We start from the raw sequence: 24,996 nt of genomic DNA, 5'->3' as shown, positions 1-24,996 counted from the left end.
TGAAAGGATTTCATAAGACCAAGGGTCATAGAATCTTTTCAATCTTTTCAGAGAGGAACATGTAATCCTTCAAGTCAAGTTAAAATATGAAAATCACCAACATTGGAGATACAGGGTTTTCAGGACAACAGCGATGTGTCGTTCCAAACTAGACACATGGGTGTGTTGAAAAAGCAGAGTGTGAAGTAAACGCTTTCAGAAACAGCCAAGAGTTCTTGAAGTTACTGAGTGTCAAAGCTAATGTCACAGCAGACTGTCAAGACCAGGATGCTCAAGGAAAACCTCAGAGGAAAAATCTATGGTATGAAAATTTGACCAAAATCTGCCTCCACGTGCCTCCACCCTAAGAGAAGAAGAAATTGTAGTTGCAAATCACTTCGCATTTGTTTTTCCCTTCTGGAAGTGCCAGGTGGGTGGAGTTCACAGTGTCAGGTAAGTGGACAATCGCACAAAAATACAAAATACACTAAACTGATCTGTTCAAATACTTTTCTATGATCGTCTAACCTTTCTGGTGCTCACTGCATTGTCTGTCGTGACAAAACCCCACCCATCTGGCACCTCAGCAGCCTAAAAGAAACCAGAAGAAGCATAAGAAGAAGTATAAGAAGCAAACACCCTAACCCTAAACCCAGGTCAGGTGTTTATATTGAATCATGAACGTCAGTGAAGTAAATAAGGACACAAAAGAGGAGAAAGTGCCAACTGTCCGTCTACAGTGCATCATTAAAGGAAAAATCCAGCTTCAGAGAACCTTTCACTGTTAAACATCAATCTGTGCTATTCAACGCATTTCATCAGATATTTTGTGATGAAGTTTTGTAATTTACTTTTTTGGTGAACCAACTTTCCCTCAACGTGCCTCGTCTACTTCTACTGCAGTTAGTGATTTCCTACATTTCCCAGAATGCCTTTCCAAATCCCCTAAAGAAGAGGGTGAACTTGTTGCTTTCGATCAAAGGTGGGCATATAAATACAGCTAGCCAGCCAATTGGTTTGTGAACATCGGGCCGTGTCTATGATCGCAGGCATGGCCCTTATTCAAAACAAAACATGTCTCTCTGCTGCATTGCATTCTGGTCTCTCTCCTGCTCCTGTGGGTGGAGAAATTGGTCTCTCTCCTCTTCTACGATGGATTTCTCCCTGTATGATTGTTAAACGTCTCTTGGTGCAAAATGGCGGCTCTAGAAAGAAGCCCTCGCTCTTTGATTCTGAGGGACTGACACCAAAACCTGACGTTTACCGCTGAGGTTTTACATCCTGAAATATTTTCTGATATCAAACTCCATTGTAGCTGCTGGAAATATCTGGACGTGAAGTTGTCTATGTTAGAAAAATACAGCACAAAACAACAAAATTGACCCAGAAATGCAAGGTACATCACCAATAGCTGTTTTTTGAACAGTGTTGAAGTGTTTTAGGGAGGATTGTTCCTTTAAAGCTGGACAGAACCTCAGCACCAGGCAGTGTGTATGTTGGCTGGATAGACAGACTTGGATGAGACAGTACTTGCAAATTATTATCAGCGTTTGTTTTAACACGCAGGGGAAAGCTTGCAGCAACAAGACAATTAAGTATTAGATAAGTTGTCGATCATACAAAGTATGTTCTATTGACATTCAAATAGTCTCAACTTACTGAGACTCATTTCTTTGTCCTCCAATGTACTCCAGGCAGTTTAAAACAATTATTTGCAAAATAATATCTGAGCCAAGTCTGTGCACAGGGAATATAACTGCATAATGAGACTGATGTAAAGTCAGAGGGGCTGTTTAGAGTTTGACTTATCTGGGGTACAAGAAGGCAGATATCCGAGAGTAGAGTTAATAGTAAATAATTCATTTGGCATTGTGTGTGTGTGTGTGTGTGTGTGCGTGTGTGTGTGTTCTCAGGAACTAAAATCAAGGACATCCTGGTCCTGTAGTGATTGAAATACAAGAGGAAGAGTTTTCTTTTAGCATTTTGACAAACCAAGTGCTTGATTTTTTTTTTTTAAACTAATCTTAACAATGGAAAAAAACATAACAAAAATATATATTGCTACAATTTCATCTCTGTGATAAAAAGTAAAACTGAAATAGAAGAGGGACAGGCGTTCAGTACGTCTCAATACTGTGCCAGCTCCCCAGACATGAAATCCCAACAGGGCTATCTATATACATTAACCAATAACAGCAGAAACCCTTTCCACAAACATGGAAAAGAAAAAAAAAAAAAAAAATGACAACTCAAACAGAAACTGACATTCTGATGTATAAATATAGAATAAATATGACAAATTAAATCCCACACATTCACAGTGCTCCTCTCCAAACCTCACTGCCCACTTTGCTGAAGAGTTTCATTCCAACATGATATCCAAAATCAGAGAAAAATGAGTCTTATTCCTACTCTTACAAAATGATCTCACAAAATTAAAACAAATGATGGTACAAATGAAGGACAGTGGGTAACTCAAGTCCTTAAGTGACTTTTTTTTTTTTACAGACGGCATCAACTCTATTCATTGACTGCTGAACCTCAGGATTATTTTTGTTTTCCAAAATGGATATGCAGTGTTTTAGAACTGAACTCTTCAACTGCACATGCACATCCACACTCCTTCTAAAAGAGTGCATGCCCCTTGGGATCTCAGTGCAACTAAAATGCAAATACACACTGCTTTTTTTTTAACTCGGCTGTCTCTTCTCTAATTCATTTCACAAAAGTTTCTGCAAAGTTTCTGTTTCTGGGTTTGTGGGGAAGCTGCTGCTGTTGCTATCCGATTATTAAAAAATCTGTTTGCAGTGTGGTTTTCTTTAACATTTTCAACCTCTACATGGCAAAATCATCCGTGTTAATTTAACTCAGAGAGTGTAAGAATCAACACCATGCCAGTGTTTGTGTAAGTCCACACCCATCAGAGTAAATTCAACTTTTGACAGTTTTGAACAGCCGCCTCAGAGCCAGATCAGCTGTGCGAGTGGACAAACAACTCTCCAGTCAACACTTGTCGATTCAACGTAACTGAAAAATCAACACTGGAAAATTTGCTATGTAACATCCTGTCAGGCTCTCAGTGCAAAAGATGGCAGCGTGACAGAGATGTTCCTGGTGCTCACAGGTCAGACAGCAACACAAACAGATTCAGTATACTTGGGATTTCTACAACCTGGAGATGTTTTGCAAAACAGAGGGAAGAATAGAAACAAAACAGTGAAATAAAGCAGGATTTGCCATTACAGAGTCCCAGGGAGTAAAGAAAAGACCTATCATTCACACCCACTGGCTGTCTTTTTTTTGTTTTGTTGTTTTTTTTTCCTTTTTTTTCCCTGGTGGAAAACCTGTTGCAAATTTGACCTACTTTGCAGTTGTCTTGGTCTATTCTAGCATACTGATCACAAATATAAAAAAACAACAAAAACATAGCCTTTTATGAAAAAACAAAAAACAAAACTGAAACTACACTGATGATTTCATATATTCCGCAGCAACGCATCAGTAACAATGATTTGTCTCAAGGTGTGTGTGTGTGTGTATGGGGGATATTTCTGAACAACAGTCAATTAACTTTGGCAACTTGCATCTTTTCTTTGTTGTCTGGATGTGGAGAAGCCGTCAGATCTGCATCAGATGGGTCAGGATACTGCACCATTTTTTATATTCCACAACACAACCTCAGATAAATCTCTCGGACAGCAGCAGCAGCCTAATCGATCAGAACAGCGATGACGCGGTAAAAAGGCCACGCCTACAAAGTGCCGTATAAGTGAGAAACCCTATTCAATTTCTATGAGCAAATCAATAAATCAACATTTTCTGTGGCTGTTTATGTGAAATGTATATGGTGTAAATCATTTGTTGTTACCTTTTCACAGCTGTCAAACAACAGCATGATGATTAAAATGTCTTTTTCTCTAAGTCCTCCTTCCTAGGCGTGGCCCATTTGAAATGTCACGCCATTCTTATCTGTGGTTAGAGAAGCGAGCCTGTGAACAAAAGGGTTGCCAGTTTGAATCCCGGTTGGCAGAATTGTGGCAGTGATTGGGCAATTCCACTGGTGTTGGTTTCAATGGAGAATTTTAGTGTCCTGTGGTCGAAATGACGAGTTAGATTCCAAAAAGCTGTATATCTACAGTATACTGGAATGAAAATACGTGGCCTGAAATTCATTGTTCAATAGGTAAAAAAAACCAACAGCTTACTTTATCCTTAAAAACAGTTATATATGAAAGCAGGCAAGGTCTGCTGAAGATGACTCATAACTTCAATAGTATCTCATATTGTGCTTTAGTTTCATGCCAGCTGTCGTTTTATAAGAGAAGAGAGCTTTCAGTTTTTGTCAGATCTCTTATTTTGGAATAAAACTCTGTAACTGCCGAGTCTGGGGCGCTTACACCCATCAGGAAACATATTTTGGGGGAAAAATAACAACCAGAGAATAGGCTCGCATAGCCATGTAACCACCACCTCAACTACCACTTCACCTAAAACCACAACTGATATGTTAGCAAACGCCTCGCACCAATTGGCCGTTCTGATTCAGAGAACACACTCTCAAAAAAAGAAGTGTAATTTTCAACATGCCCGAGCGTCTAGTTTGGGGGAAAAGACACATTTGTACTATCTTTCAATGCAAGATATGTATGTTAACATGTTGCGTCGGTGTGTTATTCATTCATGACACGTGTGGCGTCTGTTGGGGCAGTGAAGGCAGGGGACAGGGGCGACACACACACACACACACACACACACACACACACTCATCATAATGGCTATGTCAGATAGGTCATACTGTGCACTGCCCTCTAAATAATCTGCAGTAGGAAAACATCAAAAACCAACAGCTCATTAACTGTAATCCTTAATGAAATAAATATCTGTAGTCATGTGTGGTGTATTCTGCATTTGGTTCAGTTATATGGCATTCTACTGGTACTGAAACAGAACAAAGATTAATGCTTTCTAAAAACAAAACTCACTAAAAGGAGCCTCAACCCAGTGTGTGAGTATCTTTTTCCTATTTCATTTAAGTACCTGGTCATGATTGTGGACGTGCCAACACTCCTGCCTGGCTGCATTCAGCTGGTATTAATCCTCATTGTTCTGAGCTAGTGTTTTCTCTAGCTATTGAATAGTAGCAGTGGCCTAATTTCATAGAACAATTTCACTTATTTTACCAGCCAGCTAAACGTTTTAGAATAGACTCAGGTGTCCAAACAACAGTTGGTTACCTGTTGACAAACTGACCAGCCACAGCAAAAAAAACAAAAAAAACAAACAAAAAAAACAAAACAAAAGCAAAAAAACAAATAATTCCCAGCATCTGAGTGGCGGCTGGTCTTAATTTCTCACCCTGGTCTGACTTTTCAGACACAACCACTGACAAACATGACAGATCCTCCAACGAACGAAAACATCTCAGAGAGCAGCATGCTGTTGAAAGTACACACAAACACACACACACACACACACACACACACACACTTACAAGGCCAGACACTCTCCGTGCACGCAAACACACACACACATTTGGCAAAATACTCCTCGGTAGTATCGACTAGTCTCTCCGTGTCCACACTCCTCCTCCTCCTCCTCCTCCTTACGGGCCGCCTTCACTCGCGCCTGTTTTTTTTGCGTTCCCAGTTGAAATAAAACAAACGCTCAATGGGAGGGACGCAAAATGGCCGCCACAAAAAATGGCCACAGATGACCGCTGTGGCGTCAAGTGAAAGCAAAGGATTGATATCAGCTAGTTCCATGTGTCCCCCCCCCCCACCCCCCGCCCATCCCCGCTCCTCCACCGCAGTCCGTCGCTAACGAAAGTAAGGCAGGAAGTATTTAATTTAATTATGTCACTAATTATTTCTTCTGAGCTGCTGGCAGATGGCGCATGCTGCCGTCCCTCTCCTCCAGCCGACACTAGAGGGCGTTGGAGACGACAGCCAGTCCGACGAATCAACACTTCGCCTCGCGTTGACACTCCAATTACAACTGGCGGCCGTCTCACACACACACACAAAAAAAACCCCCACACTTCTTCCCCCTCTTCCTCTGGCAGAAACTCTCTCTTCCTCCTCCTTCGGCATAATCCCTGCTCGTCATCGTCCCTCTCCTCTTCCAAACGCATCGTCCCTCCCTCCCTCCTCCTCCAAGTGTTTAAAGCGTCGGTCGCGGGCCAGGTGTAAAAAAACTGAGCTAGAAAGCGCTCCCCTCCGTTTCCCCTCCCTAGGCCATGTAGATGAAGGTGTTGATGTCCGTCTCGTCTCGCTTGATGTATTTGTGCTCGATGAGCCACTCGATCTGCTCCTTGATCATCTTCTTCTGAGGCAGGAACATGTTCTTCAGGATCTCCACCAGCTCCGTCTGCAGCTGGGCGTTGCTGATCCTCTTCCTCATCTTCATGATCTGGATGATGGCCTCCTGGAGGGGGGGAAACGCAAAAGCAACACTTCTACAGGCTCTATGTATACACAATGTACACTGGTCAAATAGAAAGAAAGAATAGAATATATAGAATAGAATTTAACAGATTTTTTGAGTGCTGATCCAAAACAATCTCTCTGTTTTTCCACATTATTGGCAGAGGACCCCCTTTTTTTTTTATCCAAAGAGCATCCAACTGCACAATCTTTAACATTACAAGCTAAGAAGCATTGAAGCCTCCAATCTGTTTACCAATGGTTACAAAGTGCTTTACAAAGGAGAAAATAAACATTAAAAAGGTAAAAACAGTAAGCAAAAAGAAATGTAGAGAAAAATAAATACTACTCACTTAATGGTTGTGAATTTAACTCCTGAGAGCTACAATTCATCCCCTCCTTCGCCAATCTCTTTTGTTTCCCTTGACTGTCTACTATCTGACTAAGTTCTTTAAAATAATCCTAACGTCGTATTTCCATACCTGAGTTCTGAGTATTCTGAGTTGAACGATGCCTTCATTCTCCTCTTCTCTCATTCGCTCCGTGGTCAGCTGAAGGCGACCAATCAGGTTGATCTTTCCTCGCTTCTGGACCTTGGAGTTTTTGCTAAAAAAAAAAACACACAGAAAGACACAAAAGATCGATATCCCAAACTGGAAGGATTTATGCAGTTGTTTTTGGAGAGGTGTCAATTAAGACCAAGACTAGTTGTGATGCGTTAGCAGACCTGAAACTGCTGGTAAGTGGATTGTTGAAAATGAATTAACTTTAAATCTAACCACTCAAAGTTATCTGGTATCAGTCTCCCATTAAACATGCCTGAGCACACATACGTAGCCTACATAAATACAGCAAAATTTTATTTCCTATATTAAGACTCCATTAAATGACCAGAGCAATGGATTTTGGTAAAAATGTCGATCACAATCCTCTAATAAATTTCTTTAGGATACATCCAAACAAAAAAAAAAATGGATCAATGGGGACTTGAACAGCTCTCTATCCCTCAAGATCATAACTTTTGAGAGACAAATCATTAACTGGAGACACTGGAGCCTGGAACAAAATTTTTTTTTTTTTTTAATAAACAAGGCCATGGCGTACATGAGCGAGAACTCCTGGTTGACATAGAAGAGTGTGCTGTCAGTGAAGTCTTTGGGCGAGCTGACTGGAGGGTCGTAGGACAACACCTGTCTCTTCAGCTTAGGGAAGGCCACCAGGGACTGAAGACAGAGAGAGAGAGAGAGAGAGAGAGAGGGAGAGACAGAGAGAGAGAGAGAGAAAGAGAGAGAGAGAGGAGAGGAGAGGAGAGAGGGAGGAGAAGGTTAACTGACCGCTGACGGCATGTGTGGGCTTGTTGATGCAAGTGTTTTCTTTTGCTCATTTACTGTTGTCATCATAACCAAGATTTTTTTGCTACTATGATACTGCTGCGAAAGATTGAAATCAATATTGAATTTCATAAAAGTTCAATACTTTCACCGGGTAGGTTAGGTGGGTCTGTTATGTGTTTCCAACATGCTATTTTGTGTCTTGCACTTTGTTTTGTTTCCTTGTGCTTTGTTTTGTTGCGTACTGCACTACATTATTTTATTTTGTGACTGCATGTTGATGAGTTAGATCTAGGTAGCCTCGTTCTCTGTAAAGTCCTTTGACACATGCTTTGTGATGAAGGGCTATAGAAATAAACTTGACATATGGAACGATTTCACTTACAGAGCCACCCAACCAAAATATGAAACTGCTGTGTAAAAGGTGCTACAAAGCTGTCCAAGTCAAGTGTGGTTTGCTTGATGGCATTTTTGTTAGACGTGGCAAACGTAGTAGTATCATATTTTGAAAAAATAATCTGTGTGTGTGTGTGTGTGTGTGTGTGTGTGTGTGTGTGTGTGTGTGTGTGTCCATGGTCTGACCCAGAGTGTGCGGCGCAGCTCAGCATCAGGCAGCTCTGTGGCCAGTTTGAGGTTCTCAAAGCTGATTCTCTCCCTCGGTCTCTGGTTCCAGGCAAACAACACAGCCAGCTGGAAGGTCGTCACCTCCAGGTCGTACTGACCCACCTCGTTCTTAAAGGTGATCTGAGAAGAGAGGAGGGGAAGAAGAGGAGAGGAGGAGGAGAAACAAAGGAGGAGGAAGAGGAGAAGGTGAGAAGAACAGGAGGAAGAGAGGGACGAGACAAGAAGAGAAGAGACGAAGAGAGGAGATGAGAAGAAGAGATGAGAGGAGAAAAGAGACAAGTTGAGACAAGAAGAGACGAGAAGCAAAGAGAAGAAATGAGAAAAAGACGAGAAGAGAAGAGATGAGTCAAGAGAAGAGAAGAGATGAAAAGAGAAAATGGGAAGAAGAGATGAAAAGAGAGACGAGAAGAGCAGAGAAGACAGGAGACGAACAAAGACAAGAAGAAGAGACCAAAGGAGATTAAAAGAGATGAGAGGAAAAGTGGTTTGAGAGGGAGGAAGAGTAGGTGAGGAAGAACACGAGGAAGACGAGGTTGGGGGAGAATAGGAGGAGGAGAGGTTTTGGGAGGAAGAAGGATGGTAAAATGGGTAAACTGTAACTTAATGAGAAAAATAACAGAGAGAAACAAAGTCAAATAACATTTGTCCAGAACATTTCCAAAAAAATCAGAGCAAGTATCAGTTTCTGTATCCATTCCAAGCCTGAAAAACCATTTTTAACTCCATGAAGCTCCATATTTTTAGGCTCTCCACAGCTGCATGAGCCCTGGCTTCTCTATGTTTCCCCCGTATTCACTCACAATGCCGTTGGACATGAGGTGATGCCAGTGGAGTTTGCGACCGCTGTGGTTCCTCTTGTAGAAGTCCTCCACCTCGGGGATCAGGTCCTCCAGCTCCGTAGGCAGCGAGACAAAAACCTTCTCGCTGCTCCGCGACCACGCGCCGGCGTTCAGGATCTTAATGTTCACACTGTCCGCTGCAGGAAGGGAGGGAGAGAGGAACACCGCTGAATTACAGCTTTGAAATATATTCTTTTACCTGAGGAGATATTGGTGTTTGGGTGGCAAGATGGCTTTAGTTTGTTTTAATCTCCGCAACGATATGTGCACATTAACTGATGTGTCCTTGAGCAAGACACAAAACCCTACTTGATCACTCACTATAGACACTCACTGGCCAAAATAATTGGAACACCAGCATTCCATAATTATTGGCAAAATTTGATTCAAGCATTTGATTCATAAATTATTATTATTTGATAATATGATTACCAGTCAATTATGATTGTCATGCTCATCAAAGAACCGAGCCATAATCTAAAAGTTGCAGATGAATTGAAAGTCACAAAACAGCATAGATAATCAGATTAAGAACAGACTTCAGGTTTTGCTTAACAAACATGTGACAGCTCTTTCAAATTTTATGGAAAACTGGTGTTCCAATAATTTTGGCCAGTGAGTGTTGCCTAAAATGCAAATGTCAAACACTGATTTAACGGTATCATTGCCCTGATACCACTGTGTTCAGAAGGGAGGGAAGGAAAATACCTGAATGGGAAATTTCACAAAATAATGATGTGATAATATATTTATCCCTGTAGGGAAATTGTTTATTATTAGTTATGTTGTTTTCCATTTAGCGATTCTGTTGCTAAAAGTGAATCAGTGGTACCAGCTTGTTCTATGTGTGTGTGTGTGTGTGTCCTACCTGGCAGTGCCAGCTTGTTGTGTTTGTGCATCTCCTTGAAGACCTGGTTGAGATCTTCTGAGACCTTGATGTCCTGAAACATCCTGGCCAGCTTGTTCACGTAGTCGGCCGGCATTCCTACTTCCTACAGACGGACGAAAACAACACAGGAAACCAGGGAGAAACATGAACGAGGGAGGAAAGAGGAACAAAAAGAGATGGAGAGATTAATTCATTAATTAATGCATATTAAACTTATTTTTAATGTTGCAAAATACTCCAACTTCACTGTGTGTGACTGTGTGTGTGCGTGTCTGATACAGAATCAAGAAAGAGGGGAGTTGGAAATAGGTGTGTGAGCATGCATTAGTAAGTGTATTTATGTGTATGAAATGTTGCTGTAGATGTGTGTGTGTGTGTGTGTGTGTGTGCGTGTGTGTGTGTGTGTGTGTGTGAGACTCACCCTCAGCCACTCCACCATGTTCTCCTCGATCTCGCTGTCCGCTGAAATGTCCAGAATCAGACGCCTGGTCAGGTGAGCCTTGTGGTAACGCATGAACACATCCTTATTCTGGACATACTTCAACACCAAGAGCTGGGAGGAGAGAAGAGGAGAGGAGAGGAGTTATGAGAACAGAGGAGGGAGGGAAGGAGAGAGACAGAAGTGCCATGACAAAGCTTTGGGACCATACATTTTAAACTAAGTGGTGGAAAATTGAAAAGAGACACAGAAAGGCAAAAATAAGAGTGATACATGGACCAAACAAACCCAATAAATAGCCTTGTATATATAGCACTGTGGCCTTGTATATTAGGATTTGCATCCTAGATCCGATGTTTGGTGGACATTGACAGGGAGTTTTCCTTTTCCAAAGTGGATTTTAACAACAAAATCAAGCTATTTTTCACATCTATCTCTTTTGTATACCATCCCCAAGAAAGCCATCGCATCAGAATCTGTCCTTGACCAGTTGCTTCTTACAAACTTGACTCATTTAAAGGGATATTTTATTACATTTTGACAAGTTATTTGAATATGCAGCAGTCATTACATTATTACAACTTGAAATGTTCATAACATGAGATCAAAACCACATTTCAACTCCTTCTTTCAATCAACAAGAAAAAAACTGCGTGACTAAAGTGAACAGTGAGTAAGCCCTGGCTAAGCCCCATTTGGCCCTGTTTAGTGAAAGCCAGGCTAACCAGGCCCGTGACTCACCACTTCTTTGAGTTTGAGCTCTATTTCCTCTGAGGTGAGTTTCTTGCTGAGAGGAGTTTTCCTCAGCAGCATGTCACAGTAGTTAGCCAGCAGCTCAGGACACTTGGACTCCGGCTGAGTCTTCAGACCCACACTGGATGGATGGAAACACACACACGCACACGATTAGATACACACTACAAGACTAGATTTTTATCAAAATAGGAAGAAAGACAACCCAGCATCTCAGTTGTTCCCACAGACTTTCTGATGGTAACTTTGGGCCAGTCCCATTCACTAAGTAGAAAACAAAGCGCACCACTCACCCTTTCTGTTTCATAGGCAGCTCCAGTTTGAATATTGTGGCGTCATTGACAACGGCCTTGTAAGCCTGGGAGGAAGAGGAATAGAACAGAGACAAGTGGTCACCTTCATTGGCATCATGGATACCAGGAGACCAATTGGGACACTGCAGATCAGGGGCTCCTAAAAGTTTCTCAGCCATGGACCCAAACAATTAAATCAGTCTGTGGGTGACCAGGGAAGGGTCGGTAGTTCAGTATGTACAGTGGACTACATTTTCAAAATGGTTCGCTCCTTGGTCGAATCTAGGATCAAATCCAGAAGGCGATGCTGTTGAAGAATGGCTCTTAGTTGGATATTCATACCATGACATATGGACTACTGTACTGTAATTTTGTCATTTTTTGGTCTGGCTGAGCAATAAAGCCAGATGATGAATTTTCATGCCATTTCATTTTTCTAGCTGTGGGGTCAGTGTTCCAGCTGTGGGCGCCACCGTAACTAAATAAAACTAAAGAAAACAATGATTGCTAGTTGACTGTTCATGACCTTAAATAGGAGTATGATGAGTGTGATGAATAAGATGAGTGATGAGTGATTCTGCTGCTGAAAATCTGTTGGAGCTGCAAGAAGCTTGTTCTCTGCAAGGACCTGTAGTCCAGTACAACAGCAACCAGCTGAGGAACATGTTTATCTGGACTTAACTAGGTTTTTCCCTCTCTCTCTGTGTGGCTTTTTGAGAGGCTTAGGTACTAATGCCACCAGCAGTGTGGGGTTTACACCAAAACAGGGAGTTAGCAACTTTAAGAATACACAACAAACTTTAGGAAGTGGAAGCCACTCAGAAGCTCTAAGCAAGGAGAGTGCACTACTGGAACTAGAACTCAAATGCATTTTGCAATAAGGTGATATTAAATATTTAAGTGTGCTTCACGTTTTCCTTTAACTGGTTATCAAATCCATTCAGGTGTGATTCTTAACAGTTTAATGGTCCTGTCGAGCCTTGGATGTGAGGAACACAGACCTTGTCCCTGGCGGTGAGGAAGCGAGGGTCGTCCTGGAAGGCTTCCTTCACCAGCTTACTGAAGCGGTTAAACAAAGTCAACAACTGCTCCACGTACTTCTCAGAGTCCTGGACACACACACACACACACACACACAAAATTACTAACAAAAGCTGTAAAAAGCTAGCTTGGTCTACCAGTCAACTTTTTCACTATGCATGTCCTTATTATCAGTTCCAGAATGGTCAACCCACCAATATTGGCTGCCCCGATAATCAATACTGATGTCAATCAGTAACTTGTTTTCCCCTCTCGGAGTCTGAAACTCATCGAACACATGTACGCCAACTAAAGTGACTAACTGACTGAGTTCTGGGGTCACTTTTTCAAGAAGCAATTTTGCTTATTTATAAAAGGCCTGCACAATTATGGCTACAATGATAATCTGATCATTATGCAAGCTACTGCGATCAAGATTATTAATCACAATTATTAGTGATGCTGATTGATGATTTAAAGAACAAAATTATTGTACTGCACTTCTGGCATCTTGACTATTTTCAAATGCAACAGCGATTCTAAATGAAATGAAAAGTTTTAGTTTTGCTGATATGCCAACATACTATCATTGTTATTTGTGAAAACATTGAGCGGCCCGAATTAATAATGACTGATAAAAGTAATTCAGGAAAAAGCCTGAGTGCTGCTGGTGAAAACAAAGTCCAGGAGGCAGGTAATATCCAAGAATCACAGCCAATGCATGCACACTAAGCCTATGGAAAATATTATTCCAAACTGAAACACCGCTTTAAATTTATAAAAATATCTCTGTAACACCATGGATGGTGCCTTGTACATCTAGGCTTGCTGGGTAAATTAATGAAAAGTTGTGGGTTTGAGTCCCACTACAGTTGTAAACTGTATGCATTTGAGATTGAAGAAAATGCTGACTGAGATATTGAGAGTGAAGGTGCAGATTGATTGATTGTGTGTGTGTGTGTGTGTGTACACGTACAGTAGTGATAGTCTCGGCGGCAGCCACCATGTCTGCCAGTCCAGCGTTGATGATGTGGTCTTCCAGGTCTTTCAGCATGGGCTCAATCCCACTGGGAACCTTGTCCATCAGAGAAAACATCAGGTGCAGCTCTGCACCGGGGGGAAAGAAATCAGCGTTACACACAGGACAAGAACGGTACACAGAGGAAGTGAAATGCTTTGAGATGCACTTCAACAAAGAACTTCAAACAACTGTACGCTATTAACATGTGAGGGCTGCTGTAGTGTAAAGATCAGAAAAGCTTGTGACCAGAAGGCTGTCAGTTTGGATCCACAGAGACGGATTTGAAAAACCTTTTGAGGAAAAGTAAACCGGTAACACTCTCCCCTGCCTCAGAAACTACTGTTAAGATGCCCTTGAGCAAGGCACTTAATTCCCAACTGCTCCAGTAAAACTGTCTAGTGGCCAACAGCAGAAGACTGTGATTGTGCTGCAGCTCCCAGGTGTGAAAGATGGTGTGTGGAAAGATGTGAGTGTGAAGCAGGGCAGCACCTAACAGTAAATAAATGTCAAAAAACTGAATAGCATCAACGCTATTACATTCTTAATGCCGGTCTTTCATAAACATGAGGTTCTACTGTGTCACGCTATGTCCAGGTGGGTATATAGCTACACTTTATTTGCTTTGCATCACAGAAACAGAAGCAGCAAACTGGTGACCAGGGAGTCACTCGTTCGAATTTCCAGATTGGCTGAGAAAATATGAATGGATTAAGTGAATGAGAAATGCTCTTCCCTCCCTTGACAACAGTGGTGATGTGCATTCGAGCAGGAAACTCTCCAGCTGCTCCAGTAGAGCTGCTCAGTAGCAAACAGTAGAAGCGGTATCAATATACGTAACTGTGTGAATGTGAAGCAGGGCTGTGTGCTCAGTCAACATTTCCTGGATAAAAAAAAGATTACAAAACAAACTATAAGCTCATGGCCTAATATCCAACTTGGCTAAGGTCAGGTGGCATGGGAAAAGCACCACCAGCCACCAGACAAATGCTGGTCTGGTTGGTAAGTTAGTCGACTCTATTGGCTTGCTGGCAGTAACACAACCATCACAAGGAGGTTGTATTGTAGTCTAGCTGGCTGATGAACTGGCGAGTGTGGATGGTGGATTCTGAGATGCAGGTACCAAACACTGCGGCCTACAGACATAAAAGCTTACTTGATAATATGCTTCAAATAGAATATGACAATAATATGCAGAAGTGGGCACTCACTGTCTGTCTCGTTGCGTTTGATCATCCCTGGACATTCGGCGAGGATGGTCTCTTTGAACGAGGTCACCAGAGCATTCACACAACATTCCATAAGCTGGAAAGACACACACACACACACAGTCAGAAATTAGTTATTTTAAGGGTGTATTCACATCAAGCGTCTGTGGAGCGTTTTATTTTGAACTCCTTTATTATGGTTCGTTTGTCCAGGTGAAAACAATTGCATTTGAGTTCTGGTGGCATCAAATAAAGGCATCAGATGCCTGACAATGTAATTCTCAGTGTGGTTCATTAGGAGTGAGAACTTAATTCAACCGACTACAGAAAACGACCCCAAAACACAAGGGATTATGGATATAGGGAGACTGATGTTGACATGTGATAGCCAGTAGCTACTCATGCTGGGAAAGCCTAGCATGACAAAATGGCATAACCGAGGGCAAACCACAGTGTAGACTGAGGACTTGTGAGTCCATGTGACTTTTGCTTACAAGCCCTGGTTCACTTGTGTCAGTGTGAACCTAAATGAACCAAATACAAAAATGCAACGAAGTCAACTTTTCTACTCTGGTTCAGACCAAAGGAAACAGTAGGTGTGAAATTGTAGGTGTGATCACTCCCTCACTCTATTATATTCTGTTCTTTGTTCGTCTTCTAGGTTTGAATTACAAGAAGTGACCGAAAAGACATAACATCTTATTAGGAAATTCAACAATATTTAGGTACTGTGATGAAGCCGACACCACAAGACCAGAAAAGTCAGAGGATTTATGCTGGAAAACTGAAAAGAAAATCAATCTCTAGAGGGGTATGAGGAGAATTTTTAGCTAAAGAAACAGAAATGTTACGTAAATATGAAAAAAAAAAAAACATCCACAGTCTTTGAGATCCTGTCAAGACACTTACTGCTTGAACAGAGTTACATTCACGACGTGTCTCTAGATATCTAAGTGCTCTCTTCTCCTCTTCTCTCAGCTTGGCATCTGCCTGCAGGGGAAACAGGGTACAGTTACTAAACCACACAACACAGAGGGACACAAACACACACATGCATGCGCACACACATGTACACACGTGTGTAGTGTGTATCTATGCATGCACACAAACATGCACAGACAGTCAACAATGAAAGATAGGGATATTATTTTCTTGTTTTGCCCATGCAGAATTTAGATAAGAGAGACATTTCAAATATTTTCAGATACCAACGTCAAAATTTGACAACTATCACCTCTGATTAGCTCTCCAATCTGGCGGCTGGCTGTCATACTGAGGCATTTAGCGCCTGGATCAGTCAACAGACACTGGCAGCTAGTTACACGTTAGCTACTATGACAGACAGGTGTTGGTCTGCATTTACGACGACTACGAAGATGCTTGTAGTTGTTCACTTAGCGGTATTTTGAATTTAGCAGCTCTATCTGAAACGAAAGGCACTACCACATGCATAAGCGTCGCGTTACAAAATTTGAATGACACATTTTGCTATGCAAGAACCGCAGCTGCCCTTTGCACTGCTGCATATGTAGCTTGCATAAACTATCTAACAGGCCATAATCGCATGTCTGTAATGTGTGATCAAGTTGCACAAGTGTAGTTCACAACATAGCTTGTTTGATTAATGTCAGGGGCGCCTGGCTCGAAAAAACAATGCTTGTATTAAACACAAATCACATGTATTGTAAATTGGATTATTAGGGAAGGTGTCACTTTATAGACTCATGTAAATGACTTAATGACAGTATTGTTTTAAAAGACTACTGGCAATAGTCACATTATTGTGTGCATGTAAACATAGACATGATTGTCAGGTATAATTGTTCTTTATACTTATATTTGTTGTAGTCATTTTATTTTTGCGTACATATTTCATGTAGTTCTGGACGCCGTTCTGTTGCAGGTAGGACGGTGCCTGGGTTCGGTAAAACCTCTCTGTGGAGTCCAGGTAGGCCTTCTCAAAGTTATCCCTGTAGATCTGCAGCTTGTCCTCTGGGTTAGAACAGAGGTTGACTACAGAGAGAGAGTAGAGAGAGAGAGAGAGAGAGAGAGAGAGAGAGAGAGAGAGAGAGAGAGAGAGAGCGAGCAAAAGAGGAAAGAGAATGAGAGGAGAGGGAAGAGCAAAAGGGTAGGAGGCAAGAGAGAATGGGGAGCGGACAGAGAGAAAAAGGGAAATAGTGATAGGGAGAGGAAGGGATGGATGGAGAGATGTTTACTACCATTTTGACAAAATTAACTCTCATTCATCTATAGATTTGACTCTAGAAGGCTACAAGTGTGTGTGAAAGTGTGTGTATATGTGTGCATGTTTTTTGTGTGTCTATGGTTGCCACTGTGTTTCAGTCTTTCTGCTTTTTTGTTATGTCCTTACAGCAAATGTAAAAGCTTTCATTAACTGCTGATTATTACTTATTCAAGACGTTTTAAAGTGATGTTGAACTTTGGTAGTACCTCGGTACCTTGCTTCCTGGTCATGCATAAAAAAAAAACTAGTGAATTACTTTCATTGTTATTAAACCAAATCCGGTCATATGAATTTCAGTGTTACACTTGTTCAAACTGAAAGGTTTAATAACATAAAGAAAGTGATTCACTTAAAAAAAATTCAGCGAAATGACTAGTTTTTTTTTATATATTACCAGAATCTGCTTTGCTCGCATTAGTTTATGTGCTAGAAGTGTGATTTTCAGATCTGTTTCGCCATATAATGGCAGTGAATGTAGAGAGAAAAAAACGCAATTCTCCAATCTACCAGAGCAACAGATAACAGAATCACAGATTTTGGGGTTATATCACGGCCAGGAAGCTATACAACCCAAGATACTACCAAAGTTCAACATCACTTTAAGGACTTGAGTTTAGATTATATGACTTTTAAGACTTTTTCAGCACCTGCAAAAACCCTGATATACGTTTGTGTGTATCTAGGGTTGATGTTCTTGTGTATGTTTACTTGTGTTTCTTTGTGTCTGCACATCCCTGTGTGTATGCGTGTTTCTCTGTGTGCTTCTCTGTGTTTATTTCAGTCTCTGTGTGTGTGTGTCTGTCTGTCTCTCTTACCATAGGACTCTCGTACTCCTATGACTAGCTGGGAGTCGAAGGCCTCTCCCAACCTCTCGGCGTGGACCAGCTTCATGGCGCTGTCCTGCAGACGGCTCTTTATGTTGGAGAAGATCGACTCGTTCCACGTGTCCAACATCAGCTGGAGATAGGGAGGAAGAGGAGGGGAGGGAGGAGCGTCAAGTGTGTGACACCGCACTCTTAAGTCTTCATAAAATATCTTAAATAATAAAAGTCACCTTCCATTTCCTTCCATCCCCAGGAATAGTCTTGTCAGGTTCAATATATTTATGAAGTGCTTTTAATAAAACCTCTTCCCTCGCCCTACTAAATCATCTCCCCTCTCCTCTTCTCGCTCTAATTTGCTCTCATCTCAAACAAAAATATCTTAGCTCTTATATTTTAAAGATATTTTTCCTACAAGAATCACTAAAGTATCGCATAAATGACTTTTTCGAGCACTTCTCTCACTGGTGGGTTTTTAGGCCACGATGGCTCTGGCCCATGCATTCTTGACTATTAGTTGCCTGTAATTTTCAAGATCTTGGAATTGAAGCTTATTCTACTGTTGCACTAAGAATAAGTCTCTCAATAAGAGTGTTATCTATATGCTTAAAATGTAAAGTAGGTTCGTTATTAAGTGTTTTACAGAACAACAAATACAGATAAACTCCTCACATCTCACCTCCTCTCTCCTCCACCTCACCCATTTCCATTTCGCCTCCTGTTTCTTTCTCTTATGTTGTTCTCCATCTTGGTCTTTTTGTTGTTACCCTCCTTTCTCCTCACACTTCAGACCTCCCTTATCTCTTTCAATAACTCCTCCTTTTCTCCTCATCTTCTATCATGCCTCCTTTCACGTCTTATATCTGATCTCTTCACCTCTCCTCATTCCTCCTCTCTCTCTTCTTCCACTTCGGTTTTGTTACTCTGCTTTCTCCTCACATCTTGACCTCCTCTCTTTTTCAGCTTCCTCTCTCCTTGTCCTGACCCCTTTGGTTTCCCTCGCTTTTTCCTCTCTTCTCCTGTTCCTCCTCTTCTCTCACCTTGCGTACGATGCTGTCCTCCACGTTGGTCTTCTTGTTGCTGCCTTGTTTGCCCATCAGTGTGATTTCCAGCTGGCAGAAGGGCTTGGGCAGGATGTCGCACTGGGTGAAGAACTTCCTCCACTCGACGATGTAGGCCTTCAGCAGCGCCGTGTCGTCCTGGTGGCTCAGCACCCGCTGCCGTGGCAACAGACGCACGGGTCAAAGGTCACATTTTCCAAACAATTCCCCTCAGAGGTGCAGCAACATGCAGTAAAATGTGGGACTTCTACAATGGCTGCATCTGAACCTCTAGGAAGCACTGTTCATGGCTTTCTGCCCTTTGAAGTCGGGCACCCTTTTGCAAAAAAGCTTAAATGTTTTGAACTTCTAGCGCTCGGCACTGTGAACTTTAAAAACATGCTAAGCTCTCAGTGCTACTGGAAAAGCCAACAGCGTAACCTTTCCGCTGAAAATACCAAGAAAAGGAAGCCAGTGTTTTAAAGAAAGGCTCCCGGCGGACATGCAGCCTGAGGTTGTTGAAAATATTAGATCCAGTAATACTGATCCAAGAGCCATCACCCACGAGAATTCATCCATTGTGATAGGTTATTATTGATCTGTTGTGGTTTCATAGTCTCTGTAACTTAACCATGTTGTAAACACAGTCTGCTCTTGCTCTCGCTCACACACACAGGCACATCAAGACATCAAGGGTAAAAAAAATGAAACCAACACAAAAGGCGCACACACACACACACACACACACACACACACACACTTACAGCCTGCGCTTGTTTGATGAAATCTAGGATGTCCTCTTTGAGAGCCTGGTGGATCTTGGCTGGGCCTTTATCGTCCCACAGACACACAGCATGAACATCTCTGGAAGACAGACAGTAAGGAAATGGGATGTTATTATTAAATTTAGAAAAGTACATGTGATGCTATAATTAAATGTGAAAGGGAACATGTGATATTTCCGCTTACATACAGAACAGTATATGTGATGTGACCTTTAAATGGAATACTACGGTAAATGTTGGAGTTTGAGTAAGGCGAGCCTGTAGCCATCTATTCAGAGTTCTGCCATTGAAAACAGCAAGGCTTCAGGAGTTCAATTTTCAACAAGCTAATGTTGCCACACAACAAATATAATTCCAGCCAATATAAAGCTTTTGTGCAATATTTCTTAGCAACAAAATGTAATCAAAGGAAGAAAAAGCTGAATCTCTGGATGCTTACAATAGTTTCTAACATCACAATGTCACAACTTTTATAGCATGCCAGTAAAGGCAGGAAGAAATGGAAGATCCAGGTCAGGACGAGGTTTCTACTGCAGCACAGTGTCATGCTCACTCAGATTATGGCACAAACACTGGCAGGTTAAGGTGTTCTCTTTCCTGTGTAGCTCAGTCTGTAGAGCAAGGCAGTAACACTACCATGGTTGGGCAGTGATCATATTGGATGCTCTTTACTACGGGCCTCATGTTTTGGAACTCCCCTGGGCGCTCCAAGTTGAACCTGTCTCAGCTTTAGCCATACCGTACATTATATCCATTTAAAAATAGCCCTTGAAATGGGTACCATCTAGGCGGAGCTCTTGGACGAGATGATAAAACTCTCCATGCTCCTGTTCTCCTACATCCTCCATTTCAAAATGCACTCATCATCCATTTCTTGAAGCACAAGCAGAGCAATTACTAACTTTCTCTTGACCATTTATATTTTCAACAACGTTATCCCCTTTGTTACTTCAAGTTACCAAGCTAAAACTAATTAGATAGATTGCAAGTTTTTGTAAAACTTTGTGTTGCATAGCAACAAGAATGATGTAATGCTCCTTGTGTCCATTGAACTCAGGAGAAAAGCAGGAAAACAGGAGAAAAAAGCATCCAATGTGATCACAGCTTTAGTGGTTCCATTCCCTGTGTAGCTAAATGGGTGGAGCAAGGCACAAACACTGCCAGAGTTAGGGGTTCAATTCCCACTAGGGTCACTAATAATAAAAAAGTGTATGCCTTGGACAACAGAGTCCACCAAATGGCAGATGTTACGCCTCAACTACAAAATTGGGAGAGACAGCCATCAGAAAGCTCAGGCATCTACATGTTAAAATCAGTTGGATACCAGCCTTCTATTATGAGAGGGTACAACAAGTTGAGTCAGTTATGCTATGGAAACAAGATAGGCTTCCACCCCACTGTAAGAGCCAGACACACCTCGCAAAAGGCTTACCTACATATTTATTACATTGTGTAGGGGTTATGTAAAGCACAACACATGTTAGTCACATCTAAGCCTATTCCAAGTGTGTGTTTGCAATGCACTGAAATAGCATGCTGTGGTTTGTGAGTGGACTGTTCTCCCATTCTGTGTTCAAAGCAATGCAACTTTTTTTTTTTAGAATGACAGCAGGATCTGAAGCAGCTGTAGTAGTAGCTTTGGTAGTAGCAGTCGTATTGATCCTGCAGTGGGAAATTCCTTTCTCACTGAAACACCAGACTTGATACAATAAACCATGCGTACAATCATATATCACAGCCACGCTGTTCACACAGGCAGAACAGAATGCATCAATAACACATGGAAACACAAAGAGAGTAACAACCAGTGTTGATGCTGCTGGGGAGCCAAACTAAGTGAATGGTTTGCTGTTGTTTTCATTCCAAAGCCTCTCAAAACTCCTAAAATCTCTCTGTGGATATTCTGAGGAGTATAAAACTGAAACGACTGTTTTTCAGAAATGGATGTCAGAAGACAGACCCCCAAAAGACTCATTCAGAAAAAAAAGGTCTGTTTCTTTTGGGTAATGAGAGGGCCAGGCCATATTTGAGAGTGTGTGACACGGTTGCATAGAGGAGAATTCAGATCAATTTCCTGTAATCTGTCACAGCAGTGGCAGTCTGGAGGTTATGGAGAGAATGGGTTTATGACTGAACCCGTTTTGCCATCTTTACAACACAAGGACCACAATGGAAATAAGTCACTGACTTTGCTGTAATATCCTTGAAGGTTTCCTTTATACTCATCAAATCAATGTAACCTAATCAAATCCCTGGACTAGTTGGTAAAATCAGGACAGGTAAAGTCAGTGAGAACTGCTCTGCCTAAGCTCAACAGCTACTGTCAAACAGCCAAGGACACCAGGCCCAGGGAATAAGCCTTTTATAGTTTAGTGGATTACACACTACCAAAGCCCAAGATTTGTCCTGGGCAACCACTAGATGCAAATGCATGTGCAGTATAACCGGTGAATCAGTGTGTTTAAATAGTATTCCATTTGCATGTAAACATCGTATCACCTTTATGTGAATCCAGATAAGCTCTTCTTACAATTATGAAATACCTGACTGTGATATCTATCTGGGATCTGCAACGGTTCCTGGGATACTGAGGCATGAATACACCTCAACCCATTTACTGTTGGTTTTCACAGTCTGCATGAGGTCAGTTTATATTCACAAACAGAGATATTCAGGTTTGGGAAATAACGATGAATGTAAATAGCTTATCCTAAATAAAACCTTAACCAAGACATCCAAAACACTTTCTCCTTGTTAAGTCACTCATTGGCTTTCATCATCTGGATATGAAGATGCTGATATAAACGTCTTATCCCAAATACAATCACCCTAACCACCAGCTAAATGCTGGTAAGTCTACTGAGTCTGTCTACACTACCAGCTGGTAACCAGTCATCATTTAGAGTCATTAGAGAGTTTAGAGTTCCTTTTTTTTTCCTTATTTAATTCTAAACTTCTAGTTGGCAGATAAAATAGTAAAAGTCTGGTGAACTTTGGGATGTACCAGAAATTGTGATCGGTGGATTAAAAAAGTTTGTTTCCTGCCCTCAAACAGGCCTTAACTGGGGAATGAGGTACTGACTGGCTGTTACTGTCGTAGCCCTACCAAAATTTTGACTTTGATACCAGGTAGACGCCCATGTATCAAGACTTTGATTCAACTAAAGGGCCCAGCAAGCATCCGCCCTGCTGAAGTGTCTTTGAGGAAGATACTAAATCCCTACCAGCTCCAGTAAGAGAAAAAATGAATTATACATTATAACATTATCATTACAGCTGTTTATACTCAACTATACTTAATCATAATTAGATTTCTTTTAGATGTTTCCCCCATCAAATAGCCATTTACAGCTCATCTAAAAAGAGGGAACAGATACTACAAAAACTGGTTACCATGGATCATGTTTTGCTGATGCACAACTTCCTCTGCTCTCGCATGCTCGCAGCAAAACAACAGGGTCATGTGAAAGGCTGGACATAATTATCTTAAGTCCTCCTGAGCATGACGTTCTGGTAAAATGTAAGGATGAACATAAGCGGCATGAAGATAATCAAGTCTTTTACAAGCATTAACATCCGCGGGTGTGCGAATTTCATGCAAGTCGGCCACAGTAAATGTGACATGAAACACGGCAAACAAGAGTACTAGTTCTGGGAAAACTCTCAAGCTTTCTCAAATCAGACAGCATAGTACTTTTTAAATACTGGTACTCTGGTGCAACAGCGGTGGGTCGCAAAGGCCCTCGGCAAGAAATGAGGTGAGGCAGCAGGAAATAAGGGTTGAAGTGAAGAGCGGCTCTTACGAGAACAAGTCGAACCACTGTTGCTTAGTGACGGCCTCCTGTCTGAGCAGCTTGAGAACGATGGGCCGCATCAGATCCCACTTGTCCTCAAACTGCAGGGACCCCTTGTTCTGCAGAGAGAGAGAGAAAGAGGAGAGGAGAGGAGAGGGAGAGAGAGAGAAAGACAGAGAGAGAAAGAGGAGGAGAGGGGCAGAGAGAAAGACAGAGAGAAAGAGGAGGAGAGGAGAGGGACAGAGAGAGAGACAGACAGAGAGAAAGAGGTGGAGAGGATAGGAGAGGAGAGGAGAGAGACAGAGATAGGGAAGAGAGATGCAGATACCGAGAGATAGGGAGAGAGAAAAAGAGGCAGAGATGGGGAGAGTGACATGGGTATGGACAAAGACAGAGTTAGAAAGAAAGGGGGGTGACAGAGATGGAGAGAGAGAGGGATATAGAGACCGAAGGCAGTGAGAGGGGAGAGAGGAGAAGGAAAGTACAGAGAGAGAGAGAGAGAGAGAGAGAGAGGTGGAAGGCAACAAAGAGATTGGGGGGGGGGGGGGGGGGGGGGGTAGAGAGGGATAAACATGTTTATCTCATACAGTAAGTTACATAACATAGACAGTGTGTGTGTGTGTGTGTGTGTGCATGTGTGAAAGAGACCGAGACACACACACATAGACAGTGTGTGTGTGTGTGTGTGTGTGTGTGTGAAAGAGACCGAGACACACAGAGACAGTGTGACAAAGAGAGATATTGTGTAATTCACATGAAATCAAATCATATTGTTGCACATTCCTCTCAGCTATTTTGGAATAAATCTTATCTGTGCTGGAATGTGAAGCCAGATTTGCCTGAGACAGTCTGAGTTGTTGGAGCTGTCAAAGAGGGGGGCGGGCCGGCTGTCAAAGCTAACTCTACTGCTAGCCTGCAAGCTACCTGGCTAATTATTCTGCTAGCTAATCATTTTAGCACCTGTTTGGAAAAACCTGCATTCTCAACTTCACAGACAGCCGAGTCACAGGCGCTAACGCATACGCCGTTTACAAGGAAGACACACAACAAGGCCTTGCGAACACGGACGATTTATTTAGTGGGTTCATTTTGAAAGAGGGGAGCCGTTTGCCGGCTCTGTTAGCTAGCCAGCATACGACGCTAGCAGGTTAGCTTGCATTAGCAAAGAGAGAGACCTTTGCATTTGTGCTGCAGCTGAACCTCTGCGAACGACAGCGGTGACAAGTGTGATTTCAAACGCACCCACTTGCCAGGTTTCATGCAAATACGTGACAATAAAATGTCTGAATCCGCATACCAATATGGGAAATGCGATACATTTAAGTGCTTCTTACCTTTAACAAATTAGACGTCGCCATGTTTCCTCCAACTTATCACCTCGCAGAATCTCGCGAGATAGGTGCTACAGCTGTCTCATCTCCTGCAGAGAGGATTAGGTAATGCCCAAGTGCCTTCACACCAGAGTTACCTTTCCATGTCAAAACCCAACTAATAAA

The 24,996-nt window shown here is 42.0% G+C and overlaps 1 protein-coding gene across 1 annotated transcript; it reads right to left on the bottom strand.

Annotated features, from left to right (window-relative positions):
• Positions 1 to 6,207: 6,207 nt before the first annotated feature.
• On the bottom strand, positions 6,208 to 24,858 carry LOC139643305 (cullin-5). The gene is made up of 19 exons (XM_071518418.1): positions 24,835 to 24,858; positions 23,510 to 23,619; positions 19,686 to 19,785; positions 18,922 to 19,098; positions 17,876 to 18,017; positions 16,683 to 16,828; positions 15,725 to 15,805; positions 14,819 to 14,912; positions 13,566 to 13,696; positions 12,571 to 12,678; positions 11,570 to 11,634; positions 11,265 to 11,397; positions 10,506 to 10,637; positions 10,064 to 10,187; positions 9,157 to 9,332; positions 8,315 to 8,476; positions 7,506 to 7,624; positions 6,884 to 7,007; positions 6,208 to 6,402 (listed from the first exon to the last, which is right to left on the bottom strand). Exons 1-19 carry the CDS (start codon positions 24,856 to 24,858, stop codon positions 6,208 to 6,210), a joined length of 2,343 nt encoding a protein of 780 aa, XP_071374519.1.
• Between the last annotated feature and the right edge of the window lie 138 nt (positions 24,859 to 24,996).

Source organism: Centroberyx affinis, unplaced genomic scaffold (genome assembly GCF_046629955.1).
Source record: "Centroberyx affinis isolate AG114_WGS23_722 - 3 ecotype Tasmania unplaced genomic scaffold, CSIRO-AGI_Caff_v1 ptg000581l_1, whole genome shotgun sequence".
NCBI classification, from domain to species: Eukaryota; Metazoa; Chordata; class Actinopteri; order Beryciformes; family Berycidae; genus Centroberyx; species Centroberyx affinis.
The sequence above is the reverse complement of the archived record's forward strand: the minus strand, read 5'-3'. Positions and strand labels throughout refer to the sequence as shown.

Excerpts from the sequence above, each read along its gene's own strand:
- LOC139643305 (XM_071518418.1), bottom strand. The coding sequence starts at position 24,858 with ATGGCGACGTCTAATTTGTTAAAG. Across the intron at positions 15,806-16,682 it reads TCCAGAACTACATGAAATAT|GCAGATGCCAAGCTGAGAGA; the intron begins GTACGCAAAAAT and ends TTTCCCCTGCAG. Across the intron at positions 9,333-10,063 it reads CAACAAGCTGGCACTGCCAG|CGGACAGTGTGAACATTAAG; the intron begins GTAGGACACACA and ends CCCTTCCTGCAG.